Source organism: Doryrhamphus excisus, linkage group LG6 (assembly GCF_037039965.1).
Source record: "Doryrhamphus excisus strain RoL-2023G ecotype Guam linkage group LG6, RoL_Dexc_Guam_v1.1, whole genome shotgun sequence".
Classification (NCBI taxonomy): domain Eukaryota; kingdom Metazoa; phylum Chordata; class Actinopteri; order Syngnathiformes; family Syngnathidae; genus Doryrhamphus; species Doryrhamphus excisus.
Window position 1 is genome coordinate 6,591,928 of NC_136362.1, and position 13,230 is coordinate 6,605,157.

At 51.1% G+C, this 13,230-nt stretch overlaps 3 protein-coding genes across 6 annotated transcripts; all 3 read right to left on the reverse strand.

The window, feature by feature from the left end:
- Positions 1-422: 422 nt before the first annotated feature.
- On the reverse strand, positions 423-1,672 carry hoxb5b (homeobox B5b). Its single transcript, XM_058068454.2, has 2 exons — positions 857-1,672; positions 423-769 (listed from the first exon to the last, which is right to left on the reverse strand). Exons 1-2 carry the CDS (start codon positions 1,500-1,502, stop codon positions 522-524), a joined length of 894 nt encoding a protein of 297 aa, XP_057924437.2. The 5' UTR covers positions 1,503-1,672; the 3' UTR covers positions 423-521.
- Positions 1,673-2,332: 660 nt separating this feature from the next.
- On the reverse strand, positions 2,333-3,538 carry hoxb6b (homeobox B6b). The gene is made up of 2 exons (XM_058068456.2): positions 3,106-3,538; positions 2,333-2,663 (listed from the first exon to the last, which is right to left on the reverse strand). Exons 1-2 carry the CDS (start codon positions 3,536-3,538, stop codon positions 2,407-2,409), a joined length of 690 nt encoding a protein of 229 aa, XP_057924439.1. The 3' UTR covers positions 2,333-2,406.
- Positions 3,539-6,494: 2,956 nt separating this feature from the next.
- ttll6 (tubulin tyrosine ligase-like family, member 6) lies at positions 6,495-13,065 on the reverse strand. 4 transcript variants are annotated; one of them, XM_078791286.1, is made up of 16 exons: positions 12,881-13,065; positions 12,255-12,460; positions 12,060-12,185; positions 11,922-11,959; positions 10,608-10,726; positions 10,350-10,480; positions 10,112-10,268; positions 9,884-10,027; positions 9,724-9,809; positions 9,434-9,659; positions 9,178-9,356; positions 8,931-9,119; positions 7,742-7,895; positions 7,317-7,538; positions 7,188-7,256; positions 6,496-6,924 (listed from the first exon to the last, which is right to left on the reverse strand). In XM_078791286.1, the coding sequence occupies exons 3-16, from the start codon at positions 12,182-12,184 to the stop codon at positions 6,565-6,567; spliced, it is 2,199 nt and encodes a 732-aa protein (XP_078647412.1). In that variant the 5' UTR covers position 12,185; positions 12,255-12,460; positions 12,881-13,065; the 3' UTR covers positions 6,496-6,564. The 4 variants fall into 4 exon arrangements, with proteins under 4 accessions (XP_078647411.1, XP_078647410.1, XP_078647412.1 ...); XM_078791285.1 differs by lacking the exons at positions 12,255-12,460; positions 12,881-13,065 and having other exon boundaries at positions 6,495-6,924; positions 9,443-9,659; positions 12,060-12,239; XM_078791284.1 differs by lacking the exons at positions 12,255-12,460; positions 12,881-13,065 and having other exon boundaries at positions 6,495-6,924; positions 12,060-12,239.
- Between the last annotated feature and the right edge of the window lie 165 nt (positions 13,066-13,230).

Sequence of the window (13,230 nt, forward strand, 5' to 3'; positions counted from 1 at the left end):
AAGAACAGCTTCATCACCGCTAAACAACCAGAATAGATGCACAAAAATGTCCTACACACACACACACACACACACACACACACGCAGTGAAGACCCAAACTAGCAGGAGAACCGACACTGAATCGTTTTCATGGGCCCGGTTTACATTCAACGAGAAGAGCAGCAGCTTCTTTTTTTTGTTTGTTTGTTTGTTTGTTTCGTTTTGGAAACGCTCCACGTTTCGAGCGTCCACTGACTAGAAAGAGCTCAAGTTGAAACACGTCCATGGAGTGGGGGGGTAAAGATGGTGGGGGGGGGCAAAGACAATGAAAAGGTCCAAGAATATTTACATCAACATCAGGACACCTAAAGATATCACAACTAAAAGCACAAGTTTCTAATCACAAGAAGAACATGCTGCAAGGTGCCGCGCTTTAGAGCTTTACAGTACTCATGGATGACTTTTTTTTTGGAATATTTTACCATTATTATTATTATTATTATTATTATTAGAATGATTTCACCTCCAGCAGCGGAGTGGCTCAGTTGTGGAAGGCGCTGGCGCCCGTCACCAGGCTCATGCTCTTCAGCTTATTGTCCTTCTTCCACTTCATCCTGCGGTTCTGAAACCAGATTTTGATCTGTCTCTCGGAAAGACACAGGGCGTGGGCGATCTCTATCCTCCTCCGCCGGGTCAGGTAGCGGTTGAAGTGGAACTCCTTCTCCAGCTCCAGCGTCTGGTAGCGAGTGTAGGCGGTCCGGGCCCGCTTCCCGTCCGGTCCGGTCATGTCTGGGAAGGAGAAGGAAGCGCGGTGTTAATCGTGACAACAAGCAGGAGGGGGACGCGCAAAAGCGGGGCCGGTGGGGACGCGCATACCGTGGCTGATGTGCAGCTTCCTCATCCACGGGAAGATCTGCGGCGTGTGGCACTCGTTAGCGGTGGGAGTGGACGAGGTGGCGAGGCCGGGCTCCTGGTGCTGCTGCGCCCGCTGTGCGCCGGCAGAGCCCGAGCCGGAGCCGCGCGCCCCGTCCTCGGTCTCCGAAGCGGCGGAGGCGGCGGGGTCGTCGATCTCCGTGAAGCCTCCTCCGCCGCCTCCTCCTCCTCCGCCGCCGTTGTTGCTTTTGTTGACCGCCGAGGTCGCGCTCCGGTCACACGGCGGCGAGGGGCTCTTCACCTCCAAGGGGTCCCGGCCGGCAGTGGCGCACGACGGCGGCACCGCTTCCGGGGAGGCGAGCGAGCAGTTGGGCGTCTGTCTGTAGCGCGCCGGGTCCGGGGCGAACCCCCGCGCGTCCTCTCGCTGCACGGCCCCGAAGTGTCCGCCCCCACCGCCGCCGCCGCCGCCGCCGGCTCGGTTGACGGTTAGGTCCATGCCATTGTAGTTGTAGCCGAAAGACCCGGAGTGCATGGTGCCAGGGTCTCTGAAGGAGCCGCTCACTGCGCCGTTAGTCCCATAATTTAGCAGCTGATAGTCGGAGCCATTTGGGTAGCGCCCTGAGAACGAGTTTACAAAGTAAGAGCTCATTTGCTTGGATTTTTAAAGCCTCGATTTGTAGATCTTTGTCGCTATAATCCTGTGTGCTTGCACGATTTATGGACGCAATCATGAATTATAAGCAATGAAGCCCTACTGTACTTTGCCAGGTATGCAGCCAAATATGGGAGCGCGCTGGAGAATCACGTGCCTTTGTTGACCAGTCGTAAATCCTCACTGATGACTTCAAGAGGTAATTCATGCTCCATGGTTACAAATGATGACGAAATAATGGTCGTTAGGCTCCAGTCAATGGTGCCTCCCCGCCGGGCGCCGCTCGGCCGCGCGGGCAGACGGCGCCATCGTGTGGCCAGAGGGGGTAGCGCCTCGGCCCGGCCGAGCCGCCGGGCCTCCACAGCCATCCGTCATTTATGTAACGCGCAAAGTAGCACAAAGATGACACTTTGCGGCCCTGCTCTTCTCGTTGCGACGCGCGCACCACCTTTATTCGAATCCCTTTTGGTTTTGTGCACATGGTGGGACTCTTTTATGGATTTCTTATCGGAATATCATTTAGAACAGAAAACAAAGACGCCACCAGACTGTCCCACATCCATCAAAAAGCCTTTATTTTTGTCTATGTACAAATCAAGGACGTTACAGCAATAAATAATAACAACAGTGATGACGTTTTATGTACAAGTACAACACTTAGAGCACGTGCACGTGGAACACAGCCCAAGGAGTAGGCCACACGACGAACATAGGACAACAACATGGACGACACTACAAATTCTGTACATGTTTGCATAGTCCCTAAACAAAGACACAGCACAGAGAAGGTTCTAAAGCACACTTTGTTGTCACCGTGCACACACACGCGCCGGAACACACCGGAAGCAGCTCCATCTCCACCATATCTACAACCGCTTTGTACATCTTCTCCCACTGTCCCTTAGCTCTTCTTCTCCGCCTCCTCCTCTTCCTCGGGCGTCTTCGGCGGGTTCAGCAGCTTGTTCTCCTTTTTCCACTTCATCCTGCGGTTCTGGAACCAGATTTTGATCTGTCTCTCGGTCAGGCACAGGGCGTGCGAGATCTCTATCCGGCGCCTGCGGGTCAGGTAGCGGTTGAAGTGGAACTCCTTCTCCAGCTCCAGCGTCTGGTAGCGGGTGTAGGTCTGGCGGCCCCTGCGGCCGCTGCTGCCGAACGGGCCTGGAAAACAAAACAGGCGGGTTGGGGAAGGCGACGTGAAAGGACGACGCGGACGCGACAACGTTGGCGTGCGTGAAATCTGGGGGGCTGGTTTAATGGTTGAAGCTTGCAGAGATGCCACGGAAGTGGGAAATACACGCGTGCGTTTTTCACATTTTCACACGAGACGCTTTTCTCGTGGATTTATCATGCAGTCCAAACTTGCCGGGTGTTTTTTTTTAATAATTATTCCCGCTAAAAGCAGCCTTTTAAAGTCATTTAAAGACACTCGCACCCGAGTTCGGCTCATGCAGGCCCACTGAGTGCGTGCGTGCGTGCGTGTGCGCGTACGGGGGTCACGACGCCGTCGCCCGAGGCGCGCGGCGACACCCCGGAGATGCCCTAACCCAAACACGCGCCCTCCAAAGCGTGCGAGTGCGTGCGGGTGTGTGCGTGCGCTCACCGGCCGAGCAGGCGTTCATCCTCTGCATCCAGGGGTAGATGAGCGCCGAGGACTTGTCCTCCAGGCTCATGCCCGCGCTCTGCTCCGCGCACTCGGCTTTGCGCTGTGCGTGCTCCTGCGCGCCGAAGAGCGGCGGCTCGTCGCCGCGACCGGAGAAGGCGCACGATCCCTCGGCGTCCTTGTAGAAGCTCCCCGCCGCCGTGTAGTCGCACGGAGCTCCGCCGCCGGCCCGCCCGTAGATGGCCGTCTGCTGGTAGTAGGAGGCCGGGTAGACCTTGTCCTGGACGGCGGCGCCTCCATAGGTGGCCGCGCCGGAGTAGTGCCTTAACGGGTCGCTGTATCCCGACGAGTACAAGGGGATCTGGCCCAGGAGAGAGTCCTGTCCTCCCGGTAGAGACACGGGGAAAGTTGAATTGACAAAATAGGAACTCATTGGGTGGACAACGGGGCGCACTCCGGAGGAAAATGATTTGTTGTCTTTTATAGTCCAAGTGCTTTTGCCATTACTTTATCGGAGATTTGGTTTTTGCTGAGAGGGGGGGTTGTGAGGTGCCACTGAATACAGAGGGGAAGTGTACCATCTGATCCACCTCTGGCCAATCACCGCCGCCTGTGCTTGCACTATTGCACCCGTGGGGGGGCTCTTGTTGCGCGCACGGCGTCCCGGGTGTCTCCAAATGAAGTCTGTCTTTACGCGCAGATGCCACGACGCACGGAGGAAAAAAAAAAGACACAACGCGCACACGCGCGTCTTTAACCCCGCTAACATTTAACAACCGAAAAGTCATTTTTTTTTAATCATCGGGATCCTCGTCACGCTCCGCGATCACGGCAGCTCCGTTCACACGCACAACACGTCAATCATTAGCGCCTTTCTTTAGCCTCCAGATGTGCGGCAAATTTGTCGTGCGGACGCCAATTTGTTAGGCGATCAATGACTCCATTAGTGACCACCAACATTGTGTTTCTTTCATTGTTGTCTTGTGTTTTTTTCTGTCATCAGTGGAGCCACATTGAATGTCGTAACGCTCATAATTCCAACACTTGGATCAGATTATTGTCACTTTTATAATCCCAACTCAGAGCCCGGTCAATTATTTCCCAAATGTGCACAAACAATGTCATAGTTCCACTTCTCCACAATTTTAATCCGAATTTAACACAACAGATATTGCAATGCAGGCCGCGTGCAGCCAAGATGGCGACCGTGGCTGCAAAACAATATTTAATTTCAATGTCACACGCCACCAACGCGTGGACTGTGTGGATTATGGACACACCATTCGTTAGGAAGCGATAGTAGAAACAACATGCAGCGTTGCGGCAAACGCACCAGAAAAGGTCCCACCAAGGAACCACCCAGACCCCCACAGACACCAAAACGGGACCTGCCTGTCCCACCTGCGGGCCTCTCGCATGGAGCACACAAACATTTCAATGCATTGCAGCATCTCTCACTGAAGAGCAACAGCAAACTCACACTCACACACACACACTCTCTCTCTCACACACACACACACACACACACACCCCGGCCGCGGCCTTACCTCCGTGGATCATCCATCACCGTCTGCGTGGGTGCCACCAGATGCCCTCCATGCCCAAGATCTCCACTTGGATGAAGGTAGAATCCCACCTTTGCAGGGTCGCCATAATAGAGGACCCCCCACCCCCACCCCACTATCACTCCCACTCACTTTCTGCATGACGAGCACGCGCCCGAGTACCGAGCAGAGCCTCCATATCCAAATGTAGACTTTCCTCATTTTGTCCAAGACGGAGTACGGGTGCGGGGAAAGGGGACAAGGGGGACCGGGGAAGTCAAAGGGGGGTATCCGGGCACAGAGGAAAGGCTGCCGGTTAAGTGTTGTCACCAGGAACAAGGAAGCAGCTGCAGGAGAAGCTGCTGTGGAGCAAGAAGTTGTCATTCTGCTGTCCACATGATCCCCGGCAACCAATCCCCGAGCCGCCAGAGTCGTAAAGTTGCACAGCAAAGTTGTAAATTTTCATAAACTGCAGCCCTTTTTGTGCCCCAGACGCTGGAGCGCGTCGCCATTTTAATCCGAGAGAGGCCCTCAAATGTTTGCCATTCGATGGAGAAAAGCACAAAGACACTTTTTTATTTCTTCCGGAAGATCAGCAACAAAAAAGTAAGGCCATAAATGTTTCTATTTCTATTTTAGATTCTCCTCGTTCACGATATTTCAAGTTGAAATTATGACCGAATAATAAATATATTTGGCTGCAGTTTGATGCTCACATCTTTAATGGAGGACATAAAACATCCCATTTATTCGCAGCTAAGATGGCAGTAAATTAGAAATAGTTCTCCGTGTTTATTTCGTTATTTTGTCCGTCTGAAATATATCTTCATCTTAATCTTAATCTTAAATGTCTTTTCCAGTCGCGTCCAGCATGAAAGAGGATTTCCGGAATTTACAGACGCAATAAAACCATAAATTCCTGACGGGCAGCATTCCACCTTGGTGGCGCTTTGGTTTTGGGCCCCAAAACGTTCATCTAAAAGTATTCGAATAATAACAAAATGCTCATTAAATCCCATAATCTTTTTTACGCCATTTTTAATTTCCATTTCAATGAAGAGTATTTTCGTTTTCTGTATAAAATGTTTTCCCATTCTGCTACTTTTCGTATTTTTCTGTTTGTTTTTTTTTTTGGTAAATTTGAGTCAAAAAGTCAAATTAACGACGCCCCAATTACACAGAAAAAATAACTTTAAAATCTATTTATTCACCACATTATTATTATTATTAATTATTATAATACGGAAGCCAGACAACGACATTTCGTTGGTAATTCCACTGCTGTGTTATTGTGCAATGACGATAAAGAAAGTCTATTTATCTATCTAGATTTCGTTCCGGAAAGAGTACTTGGGATTATTGCTGCTTTCGTTTCTTCAGCCAATCAAATCGTCCCTTTTTCTAAAGGTTTGATTCCCCTGCTTGTATTCGTGAGCCACCAAAATGCATCCCGGAGTGTTGCGTTTGTTTTTGGAGGACAATTTGGCTTCTTTTTGTTTTTCAGACTGCAGCCGGAAGCAGCAGCTGCCAAACCTCGTCAAGTTTTATGGCCTCCGGCACAAAAAGACAAAATGCTGACATTTTCCTTTAAAAAAAATCACAGAGTGAAAAAAGATAGAAATAAAAAATCAAATTTTAAATAATTGGATAAAATCCTTGTACATTTTTTTAAATAAAAAAAAATAATTTAAATAATTTTCTGGAGTTCCCACAGGAAATGGTGCAAATGAGACCAAACCTGGGCAGGCCTAAACCCCAATTAGGACGGCAGCCATTATTTCAATCCATGACTTTATTAGTGGATCACGTGACACCTAATTGGCAAGGAAGCCACAGACAAAAAGAAATAAAAATCCTGAGCAGCAAGGTTCTAAAAGGGGGGGGGTGGACTTGCTTTGTGGCAGCCCCCCCCCTCTCACGGTCCTTCGCCGTACTGGGGGCCTCTGCGGGTCAGACCGGACCTCCTGAGCAGAGGGGGGCGAGCCGAGGTGACCAAGAGACTCTGCAGGTCTGCGGGGCATCCTTTGGCGACGGCGTCGCGGGGATGCGTTTCCGACGGTCGCCTGATGGTCTGGCGAGCCCCAGCGGGGCCGCGTCGGACTGCGGAATACGGGATGAGAGGCGCCTCGGTCGCTGCGTACTTCCCACCTTGACCGTAGACCTTGTGAGCGCCGACGGCGGCTTTGTCCGCGGCTTGGTGGCGCCCGTCCGTCTCTGGCTGCAGGCAGCCTGGCGTGTTTACGTTCCTGAGGGCGCTTGTAGGCCGGAGCGAGCTCTGCCGTGTGATGGAACACTTTGGAATTATTTACTTTGCATGCGGAGCCGGATCGTCATCGGGGAAAAATAGAAACGTTACACACGCTAGACCGGATTTTATACACACATTCCAGACCTCCAGCCGGTCAGGAAAGTCTAAACCAAAGTCCAAACGACAAAAGCAGCGTTTTTAAAGCTACAGTGTCCTAGCCAATGGGAAGCTACGAAAAGGAGACTGAAAGGCGTGTGCTCCATGTGTTCGGCGTTTTGGCCGGCACGTACCTGCCGTGAGGTCAAAGGGCAGGACGCGGCCCCCGTCGTCTTTAGGCCAAACGGGGTCAAACAGTCCAACTGCGGAGGAGAGAAAGTTTTCAGTTGGCGTTTTCCAGACTGGTCACGTGCACGACTCACCGTCAAAAGTCGCCTCGGTGCCGACGGCTTCTGCTGGCAGGGGCCGCCCTCCTGCGGGGGCCCCTCTCCCTCGTTCCGGCCCCGCATCAGCTGGCGGATCTGCCGTACCACACCCAGATCCAGCAGCAGCTTCTTCTTCTGGAGCAACACCCTGAGCCGTTCCTCTTCCTCCTGCTCCTCCTGGTCCAGCTGGACCGCAGGCTGAGGAGCGTCGGCGAGGAGCTGCAGGCACAGATGAGATTAGCGACCTTGATCGACCTTGACAAGGTTGCTCATTTGCATGCAGTGGAGCTCAAAGTGTAGCATCATCTGGTTGATTAGAATACTGGGGGGTCAAAGAGGAGGACCACAATTCATCCTGGGACAAAAGGCTCCAGGGCGCCCTCCGGTGGCAGCCCGAGCACACCGCGGGTTGAGGGCCTCACCAGCTGCAGGTCCCCCTCGGGGCGGCATGTTGGGGGCTGTCTGCGTTGTGCGCGCCGAGGTTTCGCCCGCTCCCCCGCCGTCTCTCCCTGAGAGTCGCCGCGCCGGACGCCCGCCACGTCCCGCTGCCGGTCACGGAGCCCCTGGAGCTGCTGCCTGCAAGGTCAGGAGGTCATTGGAGAATGGAACCACTCCTTACTTCCTCTGGCGTTTTCTTGCAAGTCACCACTCAAGATTTGAATAATATTCCAACCATTTTGCCTAGCGACACCCTCTGTGCTCTTTCTGGTTGGCTAGAAGTACAAACGATGAAAAAGCACTTTTAGTGAAGCATAGTGAAGCAGTGGTACATGTATGCTTTACATTTGGCTTGTATGAGCACATATTTAGCAGTAATGGGGGGGGGGCTGTAATTAAAAAAAAAATCAGCAAATTGACGGGGGCCACGGGTCTTCCCTTACTGGACCCAAAATGAACCCCTCACCTTAAAGGAAAACTGCACTTGGGATTTTGCCCATCATCCACAGTCCTTGTGGGCAGTGGAGAATGCACGTAATGGAGACCCCCACCCCCCCAATCCCACCCCCACCTATAAAGCCTTCTGAAAGCATGTTAGAAAAGTGCTTCATTGACATAATATGGCCTTCATGTTATCCAAGCTATTATTAATATTATTATTATTATTATTATTATTATTATTATTATTATTCATTCATTCTATTTCTACCGCTTATCCTCACGGGGGTGCTGGAGCCTATCCCAGCTGTCTTGGGGCGAGAGGCGGTGTACACCCTGGACTGGTGGCCAGCCAATCACAGGGCACATATAGACAAACAACCATTCACACTCACATTCATACCTATGGACAATTTAGAGTGGCTAATTAACCTAGCATGTTTTTGGAATGTGGGAGGAAACCGGAATACCCAGAGAAAACCCGGAGAAAATGCATGGGGAGAACATGCAAACTCCACACAGAGATGGCCGAGGGTGGAATCGAACTCGGGTCTCCTAGCTGTGAGGTCTGCGCGCTAACCACTCAACCACCCTGCCGCCCTATTATTGTTATTATTGTTAACTTCATCAAGCCCAAGAACTACGTTCCTGGTGTAGTGCCACCCCGCCACGCCACCCCGGCTAGCTCACGGCGCCGCCACCCAAATATTCCCGGAGTGAATGAAAGCGAGGCACCTGGCGCACTCCTGACGGGCTCTGGAAGCTTCGGTGGGCTGGACCAGCGAGTTGCTTTGGTTGAAGAACTTGTCGTACTGGTCTCCTCCCTCTCGGGGGAAGATCCTTCTGAAGCCTCCCAGATGTTTGCTCTCGTGCGTCGCCATCCGCTGGACGCAGGCCGCCTGGCACTGCCGCAGCTCCTCCGACCTTGAAACGTCAAAGACGAGGATGGCACGCTTGGGGCAAGGCGGGTGGGGGTATCTACCTGGCCGCTCTGGGTCGGTTCTCCTGCAGGCGCTCCTTAGCCCGCCTGCTCTCCTCCTTGGTGATCCTGCTTCTGCTGCAGGCGCCCAAGTTGATGAGGAGCAGCGTGTCGTAAAGCAGCGCGTCCTTCACCTCGCGGTCCAGCGGCGAGTCGGTGGTGAAACTTGGCGAGTGATTGACCTGCGGGGGATGAACACGGTTCTTCACGAGCCGCACGCTGATGCGCCGTCGATGGATGGTTGGAGAAGAAGAAGAACCTCGAGCACCCAGGGCCTCAGGCGGTGGTCCAGCAGGATGTCGAAGCCGAGGATCTCGAAGCAGGCGCTGCCGGCGGCGTGGCTGGGGAAGCACGTGTGGTAGTTGTGCTGCAGGACGGGCTGAACCGAGATGAGCGTCTTGATGATCACGTCCTCCACGTCGCACCACAGCTTGTCCGTGTCGCCGCACGCCGCCTCCAGCTGCTTGATGAGCGCCGACAGCTTCCTGGAATCAAAGCGGGTGAAGCGTGCGCTCGCGTGCGGAGAAGGTGCTGGTCGTGGCGACGTACCGCTTGCTGCCCGTGTCGTGGTCCCGCACGAAGTTGTCGCTGTGCTTGTTGATGGAGTAGTTGGTCAGGTGCATGCAGGCCTCGTCCTGGTGAGGAACGCAGGTTAGTCCACCGCATTCACTTGACAACAAACATCATCGTCCACACGGTGGCTTCTAACCACGTTGCCGTGCGCCGGTTCCGTGTACTTGGTGGTGCAGAAGCGCGCCAGCCCCTCCTCGAACAGGAATATCCTCAGAGGGTCACATGACGTCACCAGCACGTAGATGCGGAGGTCAAACTTGTAGCCGTCGATGACCAACGGCTGCGAGTGTGTAGAGTGTGTGAACACGTCAGCCGTGTGTGTGTGTGTGTGTGTGTGTGTGTGTGTGTGTGCGTGGGCGCCCACCTTGGAGATGTAGAGCTGACAGATCATGCGCTCTCCAGGATGAACGTCTCTACTGGACCTGGTGATGAAGATGCCCCGCCCCTGGGAGCCGGCGTCGGGCTTACAGATGAAGGCCGTGTGCTTCTTGAGGCGGGCGTACGCCAGGAAGTCGTTGTAGCTGCAAAGCGCAGCGGAGGGCGGTGCGTCACAAAGCGGCCATCGACACGGCGGCGGACTTGAACAAAGAACATGCACGCACTCTGCCGGGAGGCACCACGTCCTGGGAAAGAAGTTGTAGTCCTTGGGGAAGAGCTTGAGCATGCGGTTCAGGTTCCTGGCCAGGGTGTCCTTGCGGCAGATCTCGATCATCCCGGGGAAATGATTGATCATCTGGAACGCACCAAACACAACACTGTTGACCTGGCGCCGTTAATTGGACAAAAACTACAAAGATGGAGGACAGGACAACAGCATATAAGCAATAAGATCTGGAGGAGGCCATAGAAGAAGAGACCACCTGATACTGTTTCATGGACTTGACTCGCTCCAACGACACGGAGCAGTCGGACCACATCAGCGTCCAGTCGTTGCCGTCCATCGCCTCTCTGAGGCCGTAGCGTCGGGCAGCGCGTCGCACTGACAACACACACACACACACAACATGTTTTCTGAATAATAGGAGTGTAAAGGTGACTATAGGGGTGTTAGTTCATGTCTAGAGGGCTCTAATAATGTTAAAAAGCACATTTTAGAAGGTTATAAACAGGTTTTTCTACGCTTAATGTGTCTTATTTTGTCATATCTCTACTGTATTGGGTAATGGAAGTATAATAGTGACTATAGGGGTGTTACTTCATGTCTATAGGGCTCTAATAATTTTATATGGTTGTAAATAGGTTTTTCCAAAGCTTAATGTGTCCTATTTTGTCGTATGTCTACTGTATTGTTTAATAGAAGTGTAAAGGTGACTATAGGGGTGTTATTTCATGTCTAGAGGGCTCTAATAATGTTAAAAAGCATATTTTAGAAGGTTATAAACAGGTTTTTCTACGCTTAATGTGTCCTATTTTGTCGTATTGTCTACTGTATTGTTTAATAGAAGTGTAAAGGTGACTATAGGGGTGTTATTTCATGTCTAGAGGGCTCTAATAATGTTAAAAAGCATATTTTAGAAATTGTGAACAGGTTTTTCGACGCTTAATGTGTCTTATTTTCTTTTGTGTCTACTGTATTGGGTAATAGAAGTGTAAAGGTGACTATAGGGGTGTTACTTCATGTCTAGAGGGCTCAAATAATGTTTAAAAGCATATTTTAGAAGGTTATAAACAAGTTTTTCTACACATAATGTGTCTTATTTTGTCGTATGTCTATTGTATTGGGTAATAGAAGTGTAATGGTGACTATAGGGGTGTTACTTCATGTCTAGAGGGCTCTAATAATGTTAAAAAACATATTTTAGAAGGTTGTAAATAGGTTTTTCCAAAGCTTAATGTGTCCTATTTTGTCGTATGTCTACTGTATTGGGTAATAGAAGTGTAATGGTGACTATAGGGGTGTTACTTCATGTCTAGAGGTCTCTAATAATGTTAAAAAACATATTTTAGAAGGTTGTAAACAGGTTTTTGTACGCTTAATGTGTCTTATTTTCTCTTGTGTCTACTGTATTGGGTAATAGAAGTGTAAAGGTGACTATAGGGGTGTTATGTTAATTATGTTAAAAAGCCTATTTTAGAAGGTTGTAAACAGGTTTTCAATGCTTATCTCTTATTTATCTTACGTCTACTATATTATAGCATGTATATATAATAGCACGTGTGTGATCTCAACGTACCACTTTCATACTTGCAGTTGCTCAAGTTGATCCCCAGTCATCTGAAAGACAAGAGAGGACACACGGGACAGAACACACCTCTGCTTCCTTGTCGCCATGGCAACAGCTAGTGTACAAGAGCAGCAGGTAAGGAGGTACCTCCTCTTGAGCCTCCTCCTCTTCTTGCGGACGTTTGCTGGGGTTTGAGTCAGCGTGTTGTGCGGCTCCCTGTCTTCATGCGGGTTGTCTCCATGGGGACCCTCGGGCGCCTCCGGCAGAGCCATCCTGGTGTTGCACGGGGACGAGACACCCTGGTGACCGTTTTCCATTGCCACGGTCACTTCAGTGACTCACCTTCACAGCCCGGCCCACATGAGACAGGCCACGGGAGGCCGCCGGCCCTCCGCACCGTTTTGTGCCCAAAATCTGTCTGTCAGGATGTCGTGGCGCTCCCCTGCGGATGAAGCCCTCAGCCTCATGGCCGCCACGTCGGCCTCCAGGACACAACACGGACAGCAGATGTCATGGCAGAATTCAGGTCAGACTGACACGCTCGGGATCTGGTGACCAATCAAAAGGTGTTAGGAAACATTTGATCCCTCCGCACTTGACAATCCGCCGCAAGAGGAGCAGGATGTTCCTGACATTTTGTACACTGAAACAGAAGACGTGCTCCTCACGTTGCTCACCTAACATCCCTGCCAAGGACGGGACCATGAACTCAGCATCTCCACTTGATATTACAACATCATATATACATTCCTAAATTCATCATTCATCAACACAAATATGCATCACTGTTAATATTCTTCATTTGTTAACTTCGAAGAAACTTCCGTTTCAATGTAAACAAGCTAAGGCTGCAGGAACAGCATGACAAATGCTCTGCATGTTGCCATGGGAACCAAATGCTAACCAGTCACCTGTTAGCTTGAAATCGAAACCATTTCGTAAAAAAAAAAGTCACACGCGTCACCGACCTGCTTGAGCAAACTGTTCCCGTCGGTGTTTCTCCTCGTTGCTAAGTAGTTTAGTCCCCGGTTTGGAAGTCTTGACGCTGCCAAGGACGCCGACAAGATAAAGTAAAGCCGAGGCAGCTACACTTTGACGCTCCCGCTGCCTGCCTTTGCTTTGGCCAGTCACGAGCAGGCGGCAGCCGGCATTCTCCACTCTGATTGGCTGCTAGTATTCCTCATTCTGATTCGCTGTGGCAATCTCGCTTCTGATTGGCTGTGTTTTATCCTCAAATCCAAACTTTGGACTGTATTGTTAAGGCAACTGTATAATGTAGAATTATATCATGGATTTTTTTAAATAAAAATGAAAAAAG

What these genes read in the sequence shown, in the direction of transcription:
- ttll6 (XM_078791284.1), bottom strand. Translation starts at nt 12,229, where the DNA reads ATGGAAAACGGTCACCAGGGTGTCTCGTCCCCGTGCAACACCAGGATG. An exon ending in AGGAGGAGGCTCAAGAGGAG is followed by an intron (nt 11,960 to 12,059) that starts GTACCTCCTTAC and finishes GTCTTTCAGATG; the next exon opens with ACTGGGGATCAACTTGAGCA. An exon ending in ACGTGGTGCCTCCCGGCAGA is followed by an intron (nt 10,269 to 10,349) that starts GTGCGTGCATGT and finishes TGCGCTTTGCAG; the next exon opens with CTACAACGACTTCCTGGCGT.
- hoxb6b (XM_058068456.2), bottom strand. Translation starts at nt 3,538, where the DNA reads ATGAGTTCCTATTTTGTCAATTCAACTTTCCCCGTGTCTCTACCGGGA. An exon ending in GATGAACGCCTGCTCGGCCG is followed by an intron (nt 2,664 to 3,105) that starts GTGAGCGCACGC and finishes TTTGTTTTCCAG; the next exon opens with GCCCGTTCGGCAGCAGCGGC.
- hoxb5b (XM_058068454.2), bottom strand. Translation starts at nt 1,502, where the DNA reads ATGAGCTCTTACTTTGTAAACTCGTTCTCAGGGCGCTACCCAAATGGC. An exon ending in GAAGCTGCACATCAGCCACG is followed by an intron (nt 770 to 856) that starts GTATGCGCGTCC and finishes TCTCCTTCCCAG; the next exon opens with ACATGACCGGACCGGACGGG.